Source organism: Notamacropus eugenii, chromosome 5 (genome assembly GCF_028372415.1).
Source record: "Notamacropus eugenii isolate mMacEug1 chromosome 5, mMacEug1.pri_v2, whole genome shotgun sequence".
Lineage (NCBI taxonomy): Eukaryota > Metazoa > Chordata > Mammalia > Diprotodontia > Macropodidae > Notamacropus > Notamacropus eugenii.
In genome coordinates this window covers 271,504,738-271,520,266 of record NC_092876.1, presented here as the reverse complement: position 1 = coordinate 271,520,266, position 15,529 = coordinate 271,504,738, and the positions used below count along the sequence as shown (strand labels likewise).

At 38.5% G+C, this 15,529-nt stretch overlaps 1 protein-coding gene across 3 annotated transcripts in view; it reads right to left on the bottom strand.

The window, feature by feature from the left end:
- The window catches only part of SGO2 (shugoshin 2), a 33,173-nt gene extending 26,921 nt beyond the window's left edge, over positions 1 to 6,252 (bottom strand). The window contains exons 1-2 of one of the 3 annotated variants that reach the window (XM_072612824.1): positions 6,033 to 6,252; positions 2,473 to 2,637 (exon numbers count right to left, since the gene is read on the bottom strand). In XM_072612824.1, coding sequence (XP_072468925.1) covers positions 2,473 to 2,623 — 151 coding nt within the window. In that variant the 5' untranslated portion in view covers positions 2,624 to 2,637; positions 6,033 to 6,252. Of the gene's footprint in view, positions 1 to 2,472; positions 2,638 to 5,370; positions 5,947 to 6,032 lie in introns of those variants that run through there. The other 2 variants (XM_072612827.1, XM_072612826.1) reach the window with 2 other exon arrangements.
- Between the last annotated feature and the right edge of the window lie 9,277 nt (positions 6,253 to 15,529).

The following is a 15,529-nucleotide window of genomic DNA, read 5'->3' as shown; positions in this document are numbered from 1 at the left end:
CAAAGAAAGAAGAAAACAGTTAACATATTATCCTTAGAGATGCATTTCATCCATACATCTACCTTATCTTAAAGCTATTTCCATTTATGTCTGATTTAAGTGTCTAAAAGAGTGGATAATCAGGAGGTAACTGTATGAATCAGAAAAGACAGCCTAGAGGTGAAGCCTAAGAGCAAAACAAGATGGATCACTGAATGGGTTGAGACAACTTCCCTAAAGAACAGAGAAGGTATGAATATCATCACCATGCTAACAATCATTTATAAAGCATCTATTACATGTACCAAGAACCGTGCTAAGTATGGAAGAAACAAAGAAAGGAAAAAGAATTCCAAACAGCTCTGTTCTCAAAGAGCTCACAGTCTAATGGGGAAAGATAATATGCAAATAACTAGTATAAATAAGACACACACAGGATAATTTGGAGATAATCAACTGGGGGAAGGCATTAGCATCAAGGGGACTAAAGAATGTATCTCAAGACAGAACAGAGATACCAGAAGATAGACTTCATGTACGGTAATTCAGAAATATATGTCACGTATGGAACAATTTTTCCAATACTGCAATTACCTGACTGACTGCTTCCAAATCACCAACATAAGGAAGCGTGATTACTTCCACAGTTTTGGGAGACAGAGTACAAGAGAAGCAAAAGCAAAGCAGAATTGTTATTTCATAGAATTAGGATAATCAAACTGAAAACCCAGAGCAAACTACTTTTACAACTAAATCAAATGCTTATGCTGCCAATAGTTTAAGCAGATCAGCTTTGGGTACTCACTTCAAAGCTGGCAGACAGTCTAAGCCCCATGGGATACTTACCTTCACCAAACAGATCATCTTAGCAGTTATTCTAGACATTCATGGCAATCTAAACTTGAACTCATCACTTATAGTGACGTCATACTTAAAATTCTGAAATATTTTAGTAGGATTGTTTTACTAGTAAAGTTTGTAAAGTTTCCCTTAAATTGCACTGCCCTAATGAATTTAAAGTACAACTAGATTTACGATTTTTTTATTTATAGGCAACTATTCAAGAATATATAAATTATTTAAGATGAGTTACACTGTGGATAAACCTAGTTTTTATAAAGAAAATCAGGTCTAAGTTGAGCCATCCCATGAAAATTGAGCAATCCTATGAAAAACACTAGGGAATATAGATGAGTTTTGCTAGAACAATCTTAGAAGGTGTAGCCTATAGGCATCTCAAATAGTCTCCAGAAAAGCTAATAACCTGGAAGAGAAAAATGGCAAGGCCAACAGAGAAAGCAATCTAAAATTGCTGGAAGCTAGAACAGGCTATTTTTCTAGTGGCACTCTTCAAGCTCCTAGTAATAATTCGTATTTCCATGGCACTTTCAGGCTTACAGAATATTTTCTTCACAATAGTAGTATGAAGGAGCAGTGCAAGTATGTACCATCTGCAGCCTAAGTCTAAGAATAAGGTAACTAAGGCTCTGAAAAATAAAGTGGGCTCCTACCAGTCATACACCAGGAGGGAGAATCTGAACTTGACATTCAACATTCTTTCTACCCCATCACAGTACAATTCCCGCTGTTCCACAAAGCTATCTGGGTTCAAATAATCCTAGCTGGGGCTGGACTGAATTAGTAACATGAAGCTCTTTAAACCACAATAAGGGGCAGAGTCATCTGTTACTAATAGACTACTGATGCAAAATTTGCTTCATTCATCCACAGATAGAAGGCTATAATAGGAACCAAGGCATGGATGCTCCCAGGATACTTTCCCGCAGCTTCTAGAAGAGACATTCATTAACAACCTATGGAAATGATTTTGTCACTTGAAGAGTTGTTTCCATCAGGATTGGAAAGCAAATCCAAAGGCCTTCCATTTGGGAGGCAAAAGTGGAATCAAGAGTGTTAAATAGTCAAAACTTGCTTTTGTACCCGTCCAAACTCCCAATCATCACTATCTCTTTTCTATTGTTCCTAAAACTCTCATGGACTTCATGCTAAATGCATCCAGTACTGCTGTGATCCATTTAGGCCTGCATTCTTCAAAAGAAAAGCATGCTCCAGAATTACCCTCAAATACCTGCATGTCAGAAGAAAAGAGGCAGCTGCTTTTGAAGTGATGCCAATTCCTCCTTTAAAAATGATCTTGAATTATTTTTCAGCATTGGCAATGGTTACTCTGAGACACTCTAGGTATCTGTTTTATTGCTGATAACTTCCTTTTTCCTACTATAGACACTATATATCACATAAATTCTACCAAGTAAGGCTAGGAGTTAGAAGAAATGAAAAAACGGTTTAAAAGTATGAATTAATAATAATATGTATATACGCACACAAATTTTAAGAGGATTTTGTACTTCTCAAAATGAGGAAAAAATGTGTAAGTAGTTGGATAAATGGTGGTGAAAGCAACAACTTGTTTACATTTAAACATCACTAACATTTTATTTTTATTGCTGATTTAAAAAGCAATGAACTTACTTATTATTTTGTTTTTTATTTTTGTTGCAAGAGAAGTATTCCATTTATTGACTCTTGAAGGTTTCTTGTCCTTTACATGTCTCTTTATTCCCTGAGTGAAAAATAAAGAAGTTGCAGAAGTGCCTAGATCCTCCATTTCTGAAGCAAACATTGCACTGTTGGTTGCTAAAAGCGGAAGGGAAAAAAAGGCAAAATTAGTTCCCTCCAAAATTAATTTTTATACTTTGTTTACCTGATGTCATCTCCCTGGAAGTTCAGGTTTGATGTTGAGAGGAAATTGAGGCACTCAGAGGTTAATGAACAGTTAATTTAAGAGGTTTACTTACACCTAACATACCAAGAAGAGCATTTAGCTAAAGCAGACAAGGGTCCTCTAAGTCTCTATATGGAAAAATATCTAGTCAGCAAAACAGGATGCAGTGACTCACTGCATGGTCTTCAGGAATACACCAAGTGTTGAGGATACCAACCTTCATAAAAGCATAAAATCTGTTATGCCTCTTGATGTGACCAAGAAGGCACATCGGCAGTCAAAAGTCACCAGGAACCTTTATTAAGACATATACAATTTGAGCGCTGCCCAGGCAAGTCTTGGCTTAATTGCCTTTTAAGGTTAACTCATTTTAAGGTGGGGTGGGGAAGCCTGGAAGATATTAGTGTTATAATATATATTAATGGATAATTTAAACCTTTCAGAGTTCTTTCACATAATCTCATAAAGCAAAGCTCTAGTCAAAAATAAAGGAAAAAGCTTTCGTATACAGCTTGTTATCACAGTCCCTGAGTCTAAGTCATCAGAGTAGATCACAGGAAAGCAAATAAGCAAGTAAAAGACAGTACAAAAATGAAGTCGAATTAAATAGAGAGTATTTATTAAGTGCCTACTATGTGCCAGTTTCCCCCTGTGATAATCACTGCAGATATAGAAAAATATAATGGTCCCTACTCTCAAGAAACCTACAATCTAAGAGGTAATCAAAACATAAAAAGGAACAAGAAAGGTGAAAAGATCTCCAAGAAATGGCAGGGAGCAGACCTCAGACACAAGTTATACCAGGGACAACAACCCTGAGGGTCTTCTTCTCCCAGTTTGATTTTTTTTTTTTTAATTAAAGGGGCCATCCCTTGACTCACTTCTTTAAAGAGGCCTGTTCGCTGAATGGGCGTGGCTTCACTCAAAGTGAGAACCTGAAAAGACCTTAGCTTAAAAGACCTAAGGTCTCCCACTACATCCTGGGCCATCTATATATATATCCTGATATAAAACTCTAGCCACCTGACCCCGATGGCTCTGGAGGAAAAAGTAAAGCTGGTGAGTTTGCACAGCCCACTCTCACTCAAATCAAAGTCAACTGCAAATCATGCCATCATCTTCCTGATGTCATGGTTCTCTTGGAGAATGAAGAACAAACCACAACCACACACAACCTGGGAGGACAAAGTAGCTGAAGAAGTATAACAGAAAGTGAATTACACTAGGAAAGGTAAGTCTATCCAAACCCCAAAACCCAGAATTACTTCCAACAGCTACCTTCTCCTTGCCTCCTCAAATGCTATTGAATGTCAATGAAGGAAACCATAAAACCTCAGTAATGTCAAGACATTTTTATTATCTAATCTAAACAGTGCCTTTGCTGATCTAACCAATCCTTTAATTGACTGCCTATCACACTCCCTGCTCCAAACCTTGTCTTCTTTCTTCAAGTCACCTACACTATCCTTCCTTTCTCCTTCTCGGCAAAGGGTCTTACCCCATATTTTACCAAGAAAATATGAGCTCCCCAATTCTATACCTCAAACTCCCCTCAGCATCATCCACCATTCTTTCTTCTTTGCTACAGTATCAGAAGAAAAGGTGATCTAAGAAAGCCAATCCCTCTATTTGTGTTCTTGATCCCATCCTTTCCTGTGTTGGACTGGGGTTGGTCCCTTCAGTCATCACTCTTTCTATTATCTTCAGTCTACCGTAGTCAGCACTTACAGATTTGTAACAATTGTCCCTATCTTTAAAAAACTTTCACTTAGCCCTGGTATCCCTTCAAGGGATCATCCTCCCTTTTCATATCCAAATTCCTAATAAAAGGCACCTACAGTAAACCATCCCCCAACCCCATCCCACATCCCTGCCTTGTGATTATTTCAAGGTTGTCACAAAATTATACAAAAGAGTACAAAAATGTTTTTAATTTTATAACTTAAAATAAACAGGTCATATATTACTTTTAGAAAGTGAAGAGAATAACCAGAAATCAAATAATTAGAGTATGTCACAACTCCAAAAAAGATTAGGAATCACTGATCAGGTTTTAATGCTGATGTGCTAGCAGAAAATGGGTAGATTTTTAAACCTAAGCATTATAGGAAGTTAGCTTTGGACTTGCATTTGGACATCAAAGACAATGAATTTCACAGTTCAAACAGGACCTTATAAGTTGTGCATTCCATACCACCTCCTCATTTTACAAATGTGGAAACAGAGATCTGCAGAAGTGACATACTCGAGATCACTTAGCTATTTGGTGACACAGGCTGAACCCAGGTCTCCAAATTCCCAGTTCACTGTGTAAATCGGATGTACAGACCCTATTCAACATTGTTATTGCTAAATACGAATAAATCGTTTTTTAAAAACCACAGTCTGTCAGAATGCCTACTTGCCCAATTACTGACACCTTTCCTACTTACGAAGCACTAACAACATTTGGCACAGTTCTATGATACGTGATCCTTGGTCCTCATGGAGCTGAAATGCCAAAGAGGTATCCATTTGTTTCAGTGATTTCCGATGGTAAACCTACTGGACTGAGTAGGGTATTAGTCTCAGGTCTGCCAGGGTGTGCAAGACATGTCACGTCATTTCCCTCCCTTGGGCTTCAATCTATTCATATGGCAAGTTACCTTTGGGGCGAGGGGATCAAGACCAGCAATGTTAACTGCTGGGGTTGCCCCTGTGTAGAAACGCCCTGCACCCACAATACGGATCCTTCTCGAATTGGAGTCTCGGAGAGAGCTGCCTGGAGCACTGGGAGAACTTCAGGGTCTTTCCAAGGGGTCACTCAGGTTGAACCCCTGCCTTCTAGTCACATTTATACAAGACTCAACATCACTAAGCACGACCCCAACTACAATTTCGCGAAGGCGTGGACGCGTTACCCCCGTTTGAGAAGTGAATGTGCCCGGCTCAGGGGGCTGAAGGGCTCCCAACACCGCGGCCCAGGCTTCGAGGCAAAGACCCAGCGCCCCAACATGTCACGACGTTATGTGGCGGTTCTGCTTGAACACCATCCCCAGCTTACTCGACCCGCCCCGCAGTTAGAAACGCCCGCTACACTGGCATTCTCCGCTCTCAGCTTCCGCTGGGGCCAGCACAAGAGGGGTAGGGCCCTGCCCCCGTGCCCAGGTCGGAGGAAGGCGGCCCGCGAGCACCGAGGGAGGGCGGCGAGGGAGCACCGGCACCCGGACCGCCCAGGAGGCGCCGCGACCCAGGGCCTGGCCGTGCCCTTAGGACCGAGGGGAGGATGCTTCTCGGACGGCCGCGGCCTCTGCCGCAGTTCGCTTACCGGTCCTTCGGCGTCTGTCCCGGGGATCCTGCCCCCAAGCAGAGGCCCCAACACCAGGAGCAGCACCCCAGCCTCCCTCCGCGGCGCCCGCTCAGGTGCCTCTTTTGGATTTTCAAACTTCACAGACGTTAATAGTCTCCGGGCAGTCAACCAATGACATTCCAGAGAAGGGACGTTACGTAGGCTCCACGTCTGCGCGGGCCGGAAGGGCCCGGAGTGCCCGCCCCCAAGCGTCCGGGAGCCGGCGGTCTGGGTGAAGCCAGCTGTTTGGGGGCGGGGCTCAGAGGGTGGGAGGCTGGGCGGAGGGCTGGCCACGTCGGCTTGTTTGTGTTTGGAGCTGCTCGGGAGCTTAGGTGGGCGGATCCGGCACCCGGCGGTTAGGCGGAAGTTTTGTCCGGAGGCTAAGGAAAGGGGAGGCCGTTTCCGAGACTTAAAACCCAGGGAATGTCATTTAATAGCCGTGGCTCACGCGAGGTGCCTCGGGGCCGACGAAGGCCTGAATGCCTCCGGATCTCCGGTGTTTCCTGGGACGCTTAGCCTGCCCAGCCCTCGGCCGGACGCTGCGCCACGCGCTCTTCTCCCTCCCCGCAGCCCCGGGAGGTGGGCGCTGTTATTACCCCATTTACCGAGGAGAAGATGGGGGTGCCAGTGCTGCACGTGACCTTTGCAGAGAGCCGTTCTGTTAGTGGGAGGTGGAGGCCAGCGATGAATGAAACAACCCCGACCCAAAGGAGTTTCCAGCTTTAAGGAGCATTTATTCTTCTTCACATTTATATACTTCTTTCTCCTAACGAAGAAATTTCACATACTTTTGTCTCACAGAATTATAAAATCTTCAAGGTGTAGTCCGGTCTGTTTCAGCTCTAGTGAGGAGAAGTAACCTGTCTCATTTTGGACAGGTTTGTTTTGATCTGAAAGGTGGATTTATCTGGTGAACATACATACATACATATGCCTATATATATTCAATGCTTGATTGTACTAGCAGTCATAAAAAATACTATAAATTGTGCGCATATGAATAAGATCTCTTTATTGTACTATTGAAAAAGCAAGATGGACTTTAACTGTTCCAGATAGTCTACCCATATGTTTGCATCTATTTCTAACTCATTAGTAGATCCTTAGTTTTCCTCACTTGTCATCTTAAATATTTTTATCCTCTGCAATAGTTTTAGCCCATTTTCATTGCAATCTAAGCAGGAGCCTTTAAGGCCTCTAGGTATCATTTGTTTGGGTCAAGAAAGAAAAAATGATCATTTCTAATCAGTTATCAACTTCTAATTCGTAGGTAAATTATCTTAGGTTTTGTGTGTGTTCCAGCTCAGTTTACATTCCTGATACAAATAATTTTAATAAAATAGAGTATAATGGAATAACATTTGTAGCAAAGAATTAGAAAACAGTAAACGTACTTTGATTAGTAAATAACTAAAACTGAGGTCCATGATTGTTAAGGAATATTGTTATGATGAAAGAAAGGATGAATTTGAACACGGACAAGTGTGGGGAAAGTTCTACAAACTATAAAGTGAAGCAAATAGAACAAGAAAACAATATACCCAATAACTACAACAGTGTTAATTGGGAAAGACCAACGCCGCCAATAAAACCCAAACTGAATGCTTCGAAATCATAACCAACCTTGGGCTCAAAGAAGAGAAATGAGTGTAGAATCCACTGTGTTCTTTGCAGAGGTATAGGACTATGGATGTAGAACACTGCTCAAATTATGAATCTTGGCTTGGTTAATCAGTTACACTGGTTATAAGGAATGACTGTGAGGGATAGCAATAAATTTTTTTAAAAAATATTTTTCCCCTTTTCTATGGCAGTTTAAGTTAAAAGTTATTAACTAGCTTTGGTTTATTAATAAGATCAGCAAATATCTCATCATGTTTTTATACAAGTGGAGATGGACCAAGAATTACATTATGATTTATCTTGTAGTAACCTTCTTTCCAAATTTCAAGATACATGCTAGAATATTCTTTGTTAAATATGATATTCCGTTTTCAAGTATTCATTTATACTCAATGAATTGATACTCACAAAATTATAATGAAATAAAATTTTGACTTATCAATATGGTCTGGGGATACTGTGTTCCAGATATAAGTCAAGATGAATCCTATAGACTCCCTTTTTGTTTCAAGCCTTGCTGTGGAAAAATCTTTCTAAAAGTTAGTACTACACTTCCCTTTCACGCTGAATACAGTTGAATTTTTCTTTAATGATCTCGGATGATACAAGGCTTCAGTATCATTAATGTGATCATCAGTTATCATTGTACAATAGAGTAGATCTAGAAAGTGTACAAACTTACACCTCTAAGCTCATCCCAGGAGATACCAGGGTAGTTAAGTTATTATTTTTTTAATACCTGACGAGCTTGTTTTCTTGGCTTTTGTCTTTTTGGTACAGTGTATTAGAAGGAACAATAGATTGTGATTTAAGACACCTGGAGCTATTCCTGGTTCTGCCTCTAATGTTATGTGTGGATGGGGAAAGTTATAGTTTCTTTATCCATAAAATGAGGAAGTTGAACTGGTTGATCCATATGATCTAGCAATGTGAAGTACTTTGTAAATTATAAAGCCCTCTTTATAAATGTCAACTATTACTACCACTAATGCTATACAATACTAAGGTTTTAGCACTCATCATTTTTTGTCTCAGATACTTTCCATCTGCCTTATTTTACCTGTGTTTGAATGGCTCCTTATAGCAAGGAATAGTTTATCCTTCAGATTTATGGAGAATGGAGGAATTTATGACCAAACAAGAGATAGGGAACATTATGAAATGCAAAATGGACAATTTTGATTACATTAAATTGAAAGGGTTTTGCACAAACAAAGCCAATCCAACCAAGATTAGGAGGGAAGCAGAAAACTGGGAAAGATCTTTACAACTAGTATGTCTGATCTCATTTCTAAAATATAGAGAACTGAGTCAAATTTACAAGAACACAAGTCATTCCCCAATTGATAAATAGTCAAAGGATATGAACAGGCAGTTTTCAGAGGAAGAAATTAAAGCTATCTATAGTCATGCAAAAATGCTCTAAATCACTATTGATTAGAGAGATGCAAATCAAAACAACTCTGAGATACATCGCACCTATTGGATTGGCTAATATAACAAAACAGGAAAATGATAAATGGTGGAGAAGATGTGGAAAAGTGGAAACATTAATTCATTGTTGGTGGAGCTGTGAGCTAATCCAACTACTCTGGAAAGCAATTTGGAACTATGCCCAAAGAACTATAAAAATGTGCATACCCTTTGACCCAGCAATACCACTTCTAGGGCTGTATCCCAAAGAGATCATAAAAATGGGAAAAAGGATCCACATGTATAAAAATATTTGTAGCAGTTCTTTTTGTGGTGGCTAAGAATTGTAAATTGAAGGGATGCCCATCAATTGGAGAATGACTGAACAAATGGTAGCATATGAATGTAATGAAATACTTTTGTGTGAAATGATGAACAGGTGGACTTCAGCAAAACCTGGGAAGACTTATATGAACTGATGCTGAGTGAAGTGACCAGGACCAGGAGAACATTATACACAGTAACAGCCACAGTGTCTGAAGATGGTTTCTGATAGACTTAGCTCTTCTCAGCAATGCAAGGACCTAAAATAATTCCAAAGTACTCATGATAGAAAATGCCATCCACATCCATAGAAAGAACTATGGAGTCGGAATGCAGAGTGAAGCAGATTATTTTCTTTTTTGTTTTGTTTTCTTTCTCATGCTTTCTCCCATTCACTATAATTCTTCTATGCAGTTATAACCAGTGTGAAAATAGGATTGTATGTGTAGAGCCCATATCAGATTGCATGCTCTCTTGAGGAGAGGGGAGGAGGGAAGGGGAGAAAATTTAAAACTTATGGAAGTGAATGTTGAAAACTAAAAATAAATTAATAAATTGAAATTTAAAAAAAGAATGGCTCCCCATTATGTGTTTATTCTGGCATTTAATACCTTCTTAAGGCTTAACTCCAACTTATATTCTCAATTTTATTTCACAGCCGCCTTTATATACTATATTCCAGAAGAAGTGAATGTGCCCCTGGACATTCTCTGAAGTAAATATGTCATGCCCTGCCTCCCCTTATTGTATTATGTCAATTTGTCTCTTTGTCATGGACAATGATTGTTGTTGTTTGCTTCATCCTTTGTTTTCAAAGAGGACTAATGATATCATGGGTGATGTCTTGATTTGCAGGTGAATTGAATTTAAGTGAGGAAGAGCTGCCTAAAGTTGTCTTCCTCTCTCTTCCTGAGTCATTGAAGTCCTGTGGCAGGACAAAAGTCAAAACGGCTGACAATGGTCACATCTCCCTACCTCCCTGATGGGTTACTCTCAATCTGCTTTAGCCCATCTCTTTTTACCAGGGTATAGCTGCTGAATTATGCTACAGCTTCTCAGAACCACAGGTGAGAGTTGGGTGAAGGAGGACACCATAGGTGGATGAGCAGCCCTGAAAAGAGCTTGGCAAGCCCTCACACCAAATGCTAGTGCATGGACAATGGTAGTACAAGATTGGAGACAGCACATGCATCAGTGAGATCACAGGCCTATCAAAGTATACATATTATACCTAACACATATAGTAGGTTCTTATTAAATTTTGTTGCATTCAATTGGCCTTTAGTTAGTGAAAGTTTTTGCTGTCTAGATAAATAGAATATGTAAATTCTACATAGATTCCTTTATATTATTAACTTTTAAATCATTAAAAAGAAATAGCATTAAATAAAAATCATCTAAAGAATGCACTCTTCCATTTGTTAGACAAAAGTAATATATTGGATGAAGTATGTGATATAGTATCATCTAATTTTACTGATATAATAATAATTCCTGTTTCTCAAATAGCAACATTTTCTCCAGTGACAGGCAATTGTTAGAGGGAATAGGACATAAAGAACCAATATCTGTCAGAAAGACAAAGATCTGTCAAACCTATCAACTTTGCTTTCCATTCTAGAATCTTATATGTTTTCTCAACTTATATTGTGAAAATAATTCATCCTGAAGACATTAATTCAGCAAACTCATATTGAATATCCATGATTTGTAAGGCAACATAATAAATACTATATCTGTGTCATAAAAGATATTACTGTGTTTTGTGCATGTATAAACTAATATCCTTCAGTAGGAAAGAATAATGAGCAAATTTATGAATTATCTTTTTTCTCCACTGAAGTTCAGTTCTGATACCTTATCATGGTATGGAGCTAATCCTCAAGGCCAGAATTTTACCAGCAAAGTTTAAATTTTGCCAGATCCTACCAAGCTGTAAATGTTTCAAGTATGGGCTGGGTAATGAACTTTAAGGTATAAAACCCAGCCTCGTTAAACTCAGAGAAGCTTACAGTCAGGTTTCCTATGAAGTGATGACTTTTTCAGCTACAGTATTTCTTAAAGACCTATTAAGTCTAAGTGTAATTTTAATAGGCATTGAGGTGGAGCCCACCCAAATAAAATGACTTTATTTAAGTATTTGTCCCCGAAGCTAATTATCTAATCAGACTTTTAAATGATACTTTTTAATGCATTTTTGCAAAAATTGTAGCTAGCATTTATAAGGCACTGTGTTAAGTGTTTCACAGATATCTCATTTGATCCTCACAACAACTGCTATTATTATTCCCACTTCCTATTGAGAAACTGAGGCAGATACTAAGTGACTTAGCTAAAGTCACCCAGTTAGTAAGTGTCTGAGACATAATTTGAACTCAGGTCTTCCTGATTCCAGGTCCAGGGCTATAACTTTTATACTGCTTAGCTTCCCCTATCCTCACATCTGCATTGATTAGACGAAGAATATTAAAGTACCTGGTGAACTGAAGGCTTCAAAATTGGTTTTCTATTGACCAATTTGGTAACTCTTAATCAAATTATTCATAGATATGTTTACTTCTTTAGCTTTTGCAACACAGGATTTGTGAATCATAATTTTCTATTTACATATGCTTATCATAATTGCAATATGAATTGACCATATGTCCCACAAATGATATTTCTGATTATCCTAGGATACATGAAAAAAAATGACTCTGCCAGTTCCTTTTTTGCATCTCATCCTTCTATTTAGTTATTCTTTTTTGTCTTCTGGTTCTTTAGTTTTTTCTTCTGGGCTCTTATATAAAGAATTTCCAAGATAAGTCCTCCAGGTTCAACGTACTTTTTAGGCCTGTCCTCTCTCAAAATCATAGCTCAAAAAGCCCAACTAATGTGCGTCTCTCCCTCCTCTCTAGTCAACAGCAGGACACAAATAATTTGAGGCAAAATCATTTTATAAAAAACAAAATACAGTGAAAAAAATTTTAATAGAACTAGATTCTCTCAAATATCAGAAGGCTTCTCATAAAGAAACACATCATCAAGAGGAAATGGGAAATGGAATATGGGGGCAAACATGTAGAAAACGTCTGGCCAGTTCATGATTGTGGCAAAGCTGCTTATGAATCCAAATGCTACTGCATCCTATGGTTTTTTAGCTTCCACTGAATGAGCTGTTTTCTCTTCTTTGATATTGATCTTATGGTGACTGCTGTAGCTGCTAGTTACAGTAATCTCTGTTGGATGTTACTCTGCTAGTTTTAATCTCTGCTAGGTGTGGTTTTGATGGTTTTGATGGTGGTTTCTTGGAATGAGGTCTCATAACCTTGTTCCCTCTATTACCTTCTGGGATTAGCCTTTTCAGGGTTTCCTGAAGGCTATCTCACCTTCCCTGTCAGCTTAGGTATAATGGCTAGAGTATTTCCCCAGTAAAAGTACAATCAGATTTCTTTATTCAGAGGTGCAGCATCCAGTTAGCAAAAGCCAAACAGGAAGCCCCCAAAAGAAAATAAAGTTTTTTTTCCTTTGATACTCTTGTATCTAGAGGCAGATCTTGACCTTTGGTAACTATTAAATTAACTATTTAGTAACTATCAAATTATTAAATAACTATTAAATTTAGGGTTAAAGTTTCCCCAAAATCCTTTCTGGCTCAATGTGTGAATTAATTTGAGCTAGAACAAAAAGTAAACTAAGGAAGCAAGGTCACTGTTCTCCACCCACTTAGCCAAAACTCCTGCTTTTATTATGGATATCATTCAGCTGCAAAGCTCCTAGGGCTGACAAAATAACTTGCTGTCTTCCTGCACATTTATAGCAAGAATTTCTGTATGGATATGACTTATTTTTTCCAGTGTTAAGTCTACTTTTTGGCCACTAGGCAAAGGATTTTATATTTATAATACCATCAGTTAAGGTAATATTTACATACAGTCTAAAACTGTCAGCCCTAGAACATTCTTTATCTATCACTGCAAAAGTAGAAGAGCACATTTAGGCACAGGACCAAAAGCCATTTTGTATTTTCCTTTCTTTCTAACAGCCACAAGACAAGTGCACCAGAGCTTAGTATGGTCACTCCTGTGCTTAAAAGAGTGCCTGGAGCAAACCAGGTATTTCTATATTATTTAGATCAAATGAGAAAGGGGCAGATAATGTGAAATCCTGAAGAAGGGAGGATTATATGACTACCAGAATTGGGAGGTGAGAGAGGAGATAAGGAAGTAATGTTTAAATATGGTCCCTGTGTATGCCCATCCTTACTGGTGATCTCATCTCTGTGAGGGAGAGTTTATCCTGAATGAGCATGGAAACAGGGAATCTTTTCTTTTCCCTTTTCACATCTGCTACTTAATTAAATGTCTTTTACTTTGAACTAGTATGTCCTGTGATTGGATTGTGAAAGGTATACACTTTGATAAGAGCTTGTGATAGTTTTGAATGGATGCTGACCACTAAAGTATCTTAATTTGAAGTAGCTTTACAGGGGGAGGAGGTTGGTGTGTGTGTGTGTGTGTGTGTGTGTGTGTGTGTGTGTGTGTGTGTGTGTGTGTGTGTGTGTGTGTGTTCAGATGCTATATGTGCATAAGAAATATTGTCATTGATACAACGATGGCTTAGGGGTGTAGAGGACAGGCAGACAGAGAGACAGTAACATAGAGGAAGCACGAGAAGAGAGAGGAAAAGAGAGAAGAGAAGGAGAGAAAGAATATGGAGAGGAGAAGGAGAAGGGAGGGGAGAGGAGAGGAGAGAAAAGGAGAAGAGAGGAGATGTTTATGGTAGGTATTGAATCTCCTAGGCAAGAGGTAATTTGAGCCAATACTACTGTGGTTTTAGTGGGTATTGAGAAAAGTAATGGATAGAAGAGATGTTTCAGACAGAATTAACAGGACTTAGTAATTGATAAAGTATAAAAGGTAAAGGAAAGGAAACATTCAAAGATAACATTTAAATATCAATACTTTGGAGACTGGGTAAATACTGGTATTACCAAAGCTGCCATGTCAGAACAAGAAGTAGATCTGGCATGAAAGATTTAAAAGTTTGATTTTAAACATGCTGAGTTTGAGATACTGTTGGAAAATTCAGATTAAGACGTTCTGTAGACATTTGGAGATGCAGGTCCAGAACTCAAGAGAAAAGAGATGGCTGGAGTTTTGGAAATATGGTAGGAATAGAATTTATTTTCTTTTTTTTTCCTATGCTAGTAATCTGGCTTTCTTAAAACTGTTATTAAGAACTAAGGGATACTCACTCTTGAGATATTCTTGTATCTAGGTTTCTATAGCAAAGAAATTAGTTCTCAGCTTTCATACATCAAATATAGTACAGGGCTTCATTTAATCTCACAAAAAGCACAAACGACTTGTACTTGATCCATTCGTGGTCTAAACAATTCTCCCTCACTCTCTAATGGAACTTTACCTTCCTGCACTATCAACAGGATCTATATAGGGGTATACCAAAAATCCTAGTGAAGTTTGAAGTTTTAATAGCTTATTTAAACTATTACATTAGAAGCTCATCTAAGTTATTAAAGTTTTAATAGCTTAAAACTGCACTAAGACTTTTGGGACCCTACATAGTCCTCTAGGGTGTCTAGTATTATCACACGATTGAGATCCTCTCTCCCCTGCAAGGAGAAAGCATTCAGAGTTGTTGGAAGTAAAGCAATCCAACCCTAAAGTGAGTTTGAATTTTCCTAATAAGCCTTCATGATAGTGAGACTACTGGGTTGAAGCTCCCCAATAAGAGAAAAACACTGAAGCTCCAGAGAGAAGTTCCTGAAAAAGAGAGAGGAAAGAGATTACACAAAGAAAGCAGAACCAGGTCCTCTTGATTTGGGAATATCTGTATTTGTGATGTTTCTCCAAGGAGTCTTTCAACCCTGAGACAGCATTCGTGGCAGAGTAGTAAAGGAGTTAATCTTGACCAAGTTTTTTCTGGGCATATCCTTTATATTAGTAAATGAAAAACGTAATAGTAAAATCTACTAATCTTAATAAATTAATTTTTAACCACAATACTATTTTAAAAACCTTGAAAAAGACCTTAAATATCATTCTTTTAAAAATTATTAGTGATAAGAAAGGAAAAGATTCAATTTAACTTAGTAATACAGGTCAAGAACATTT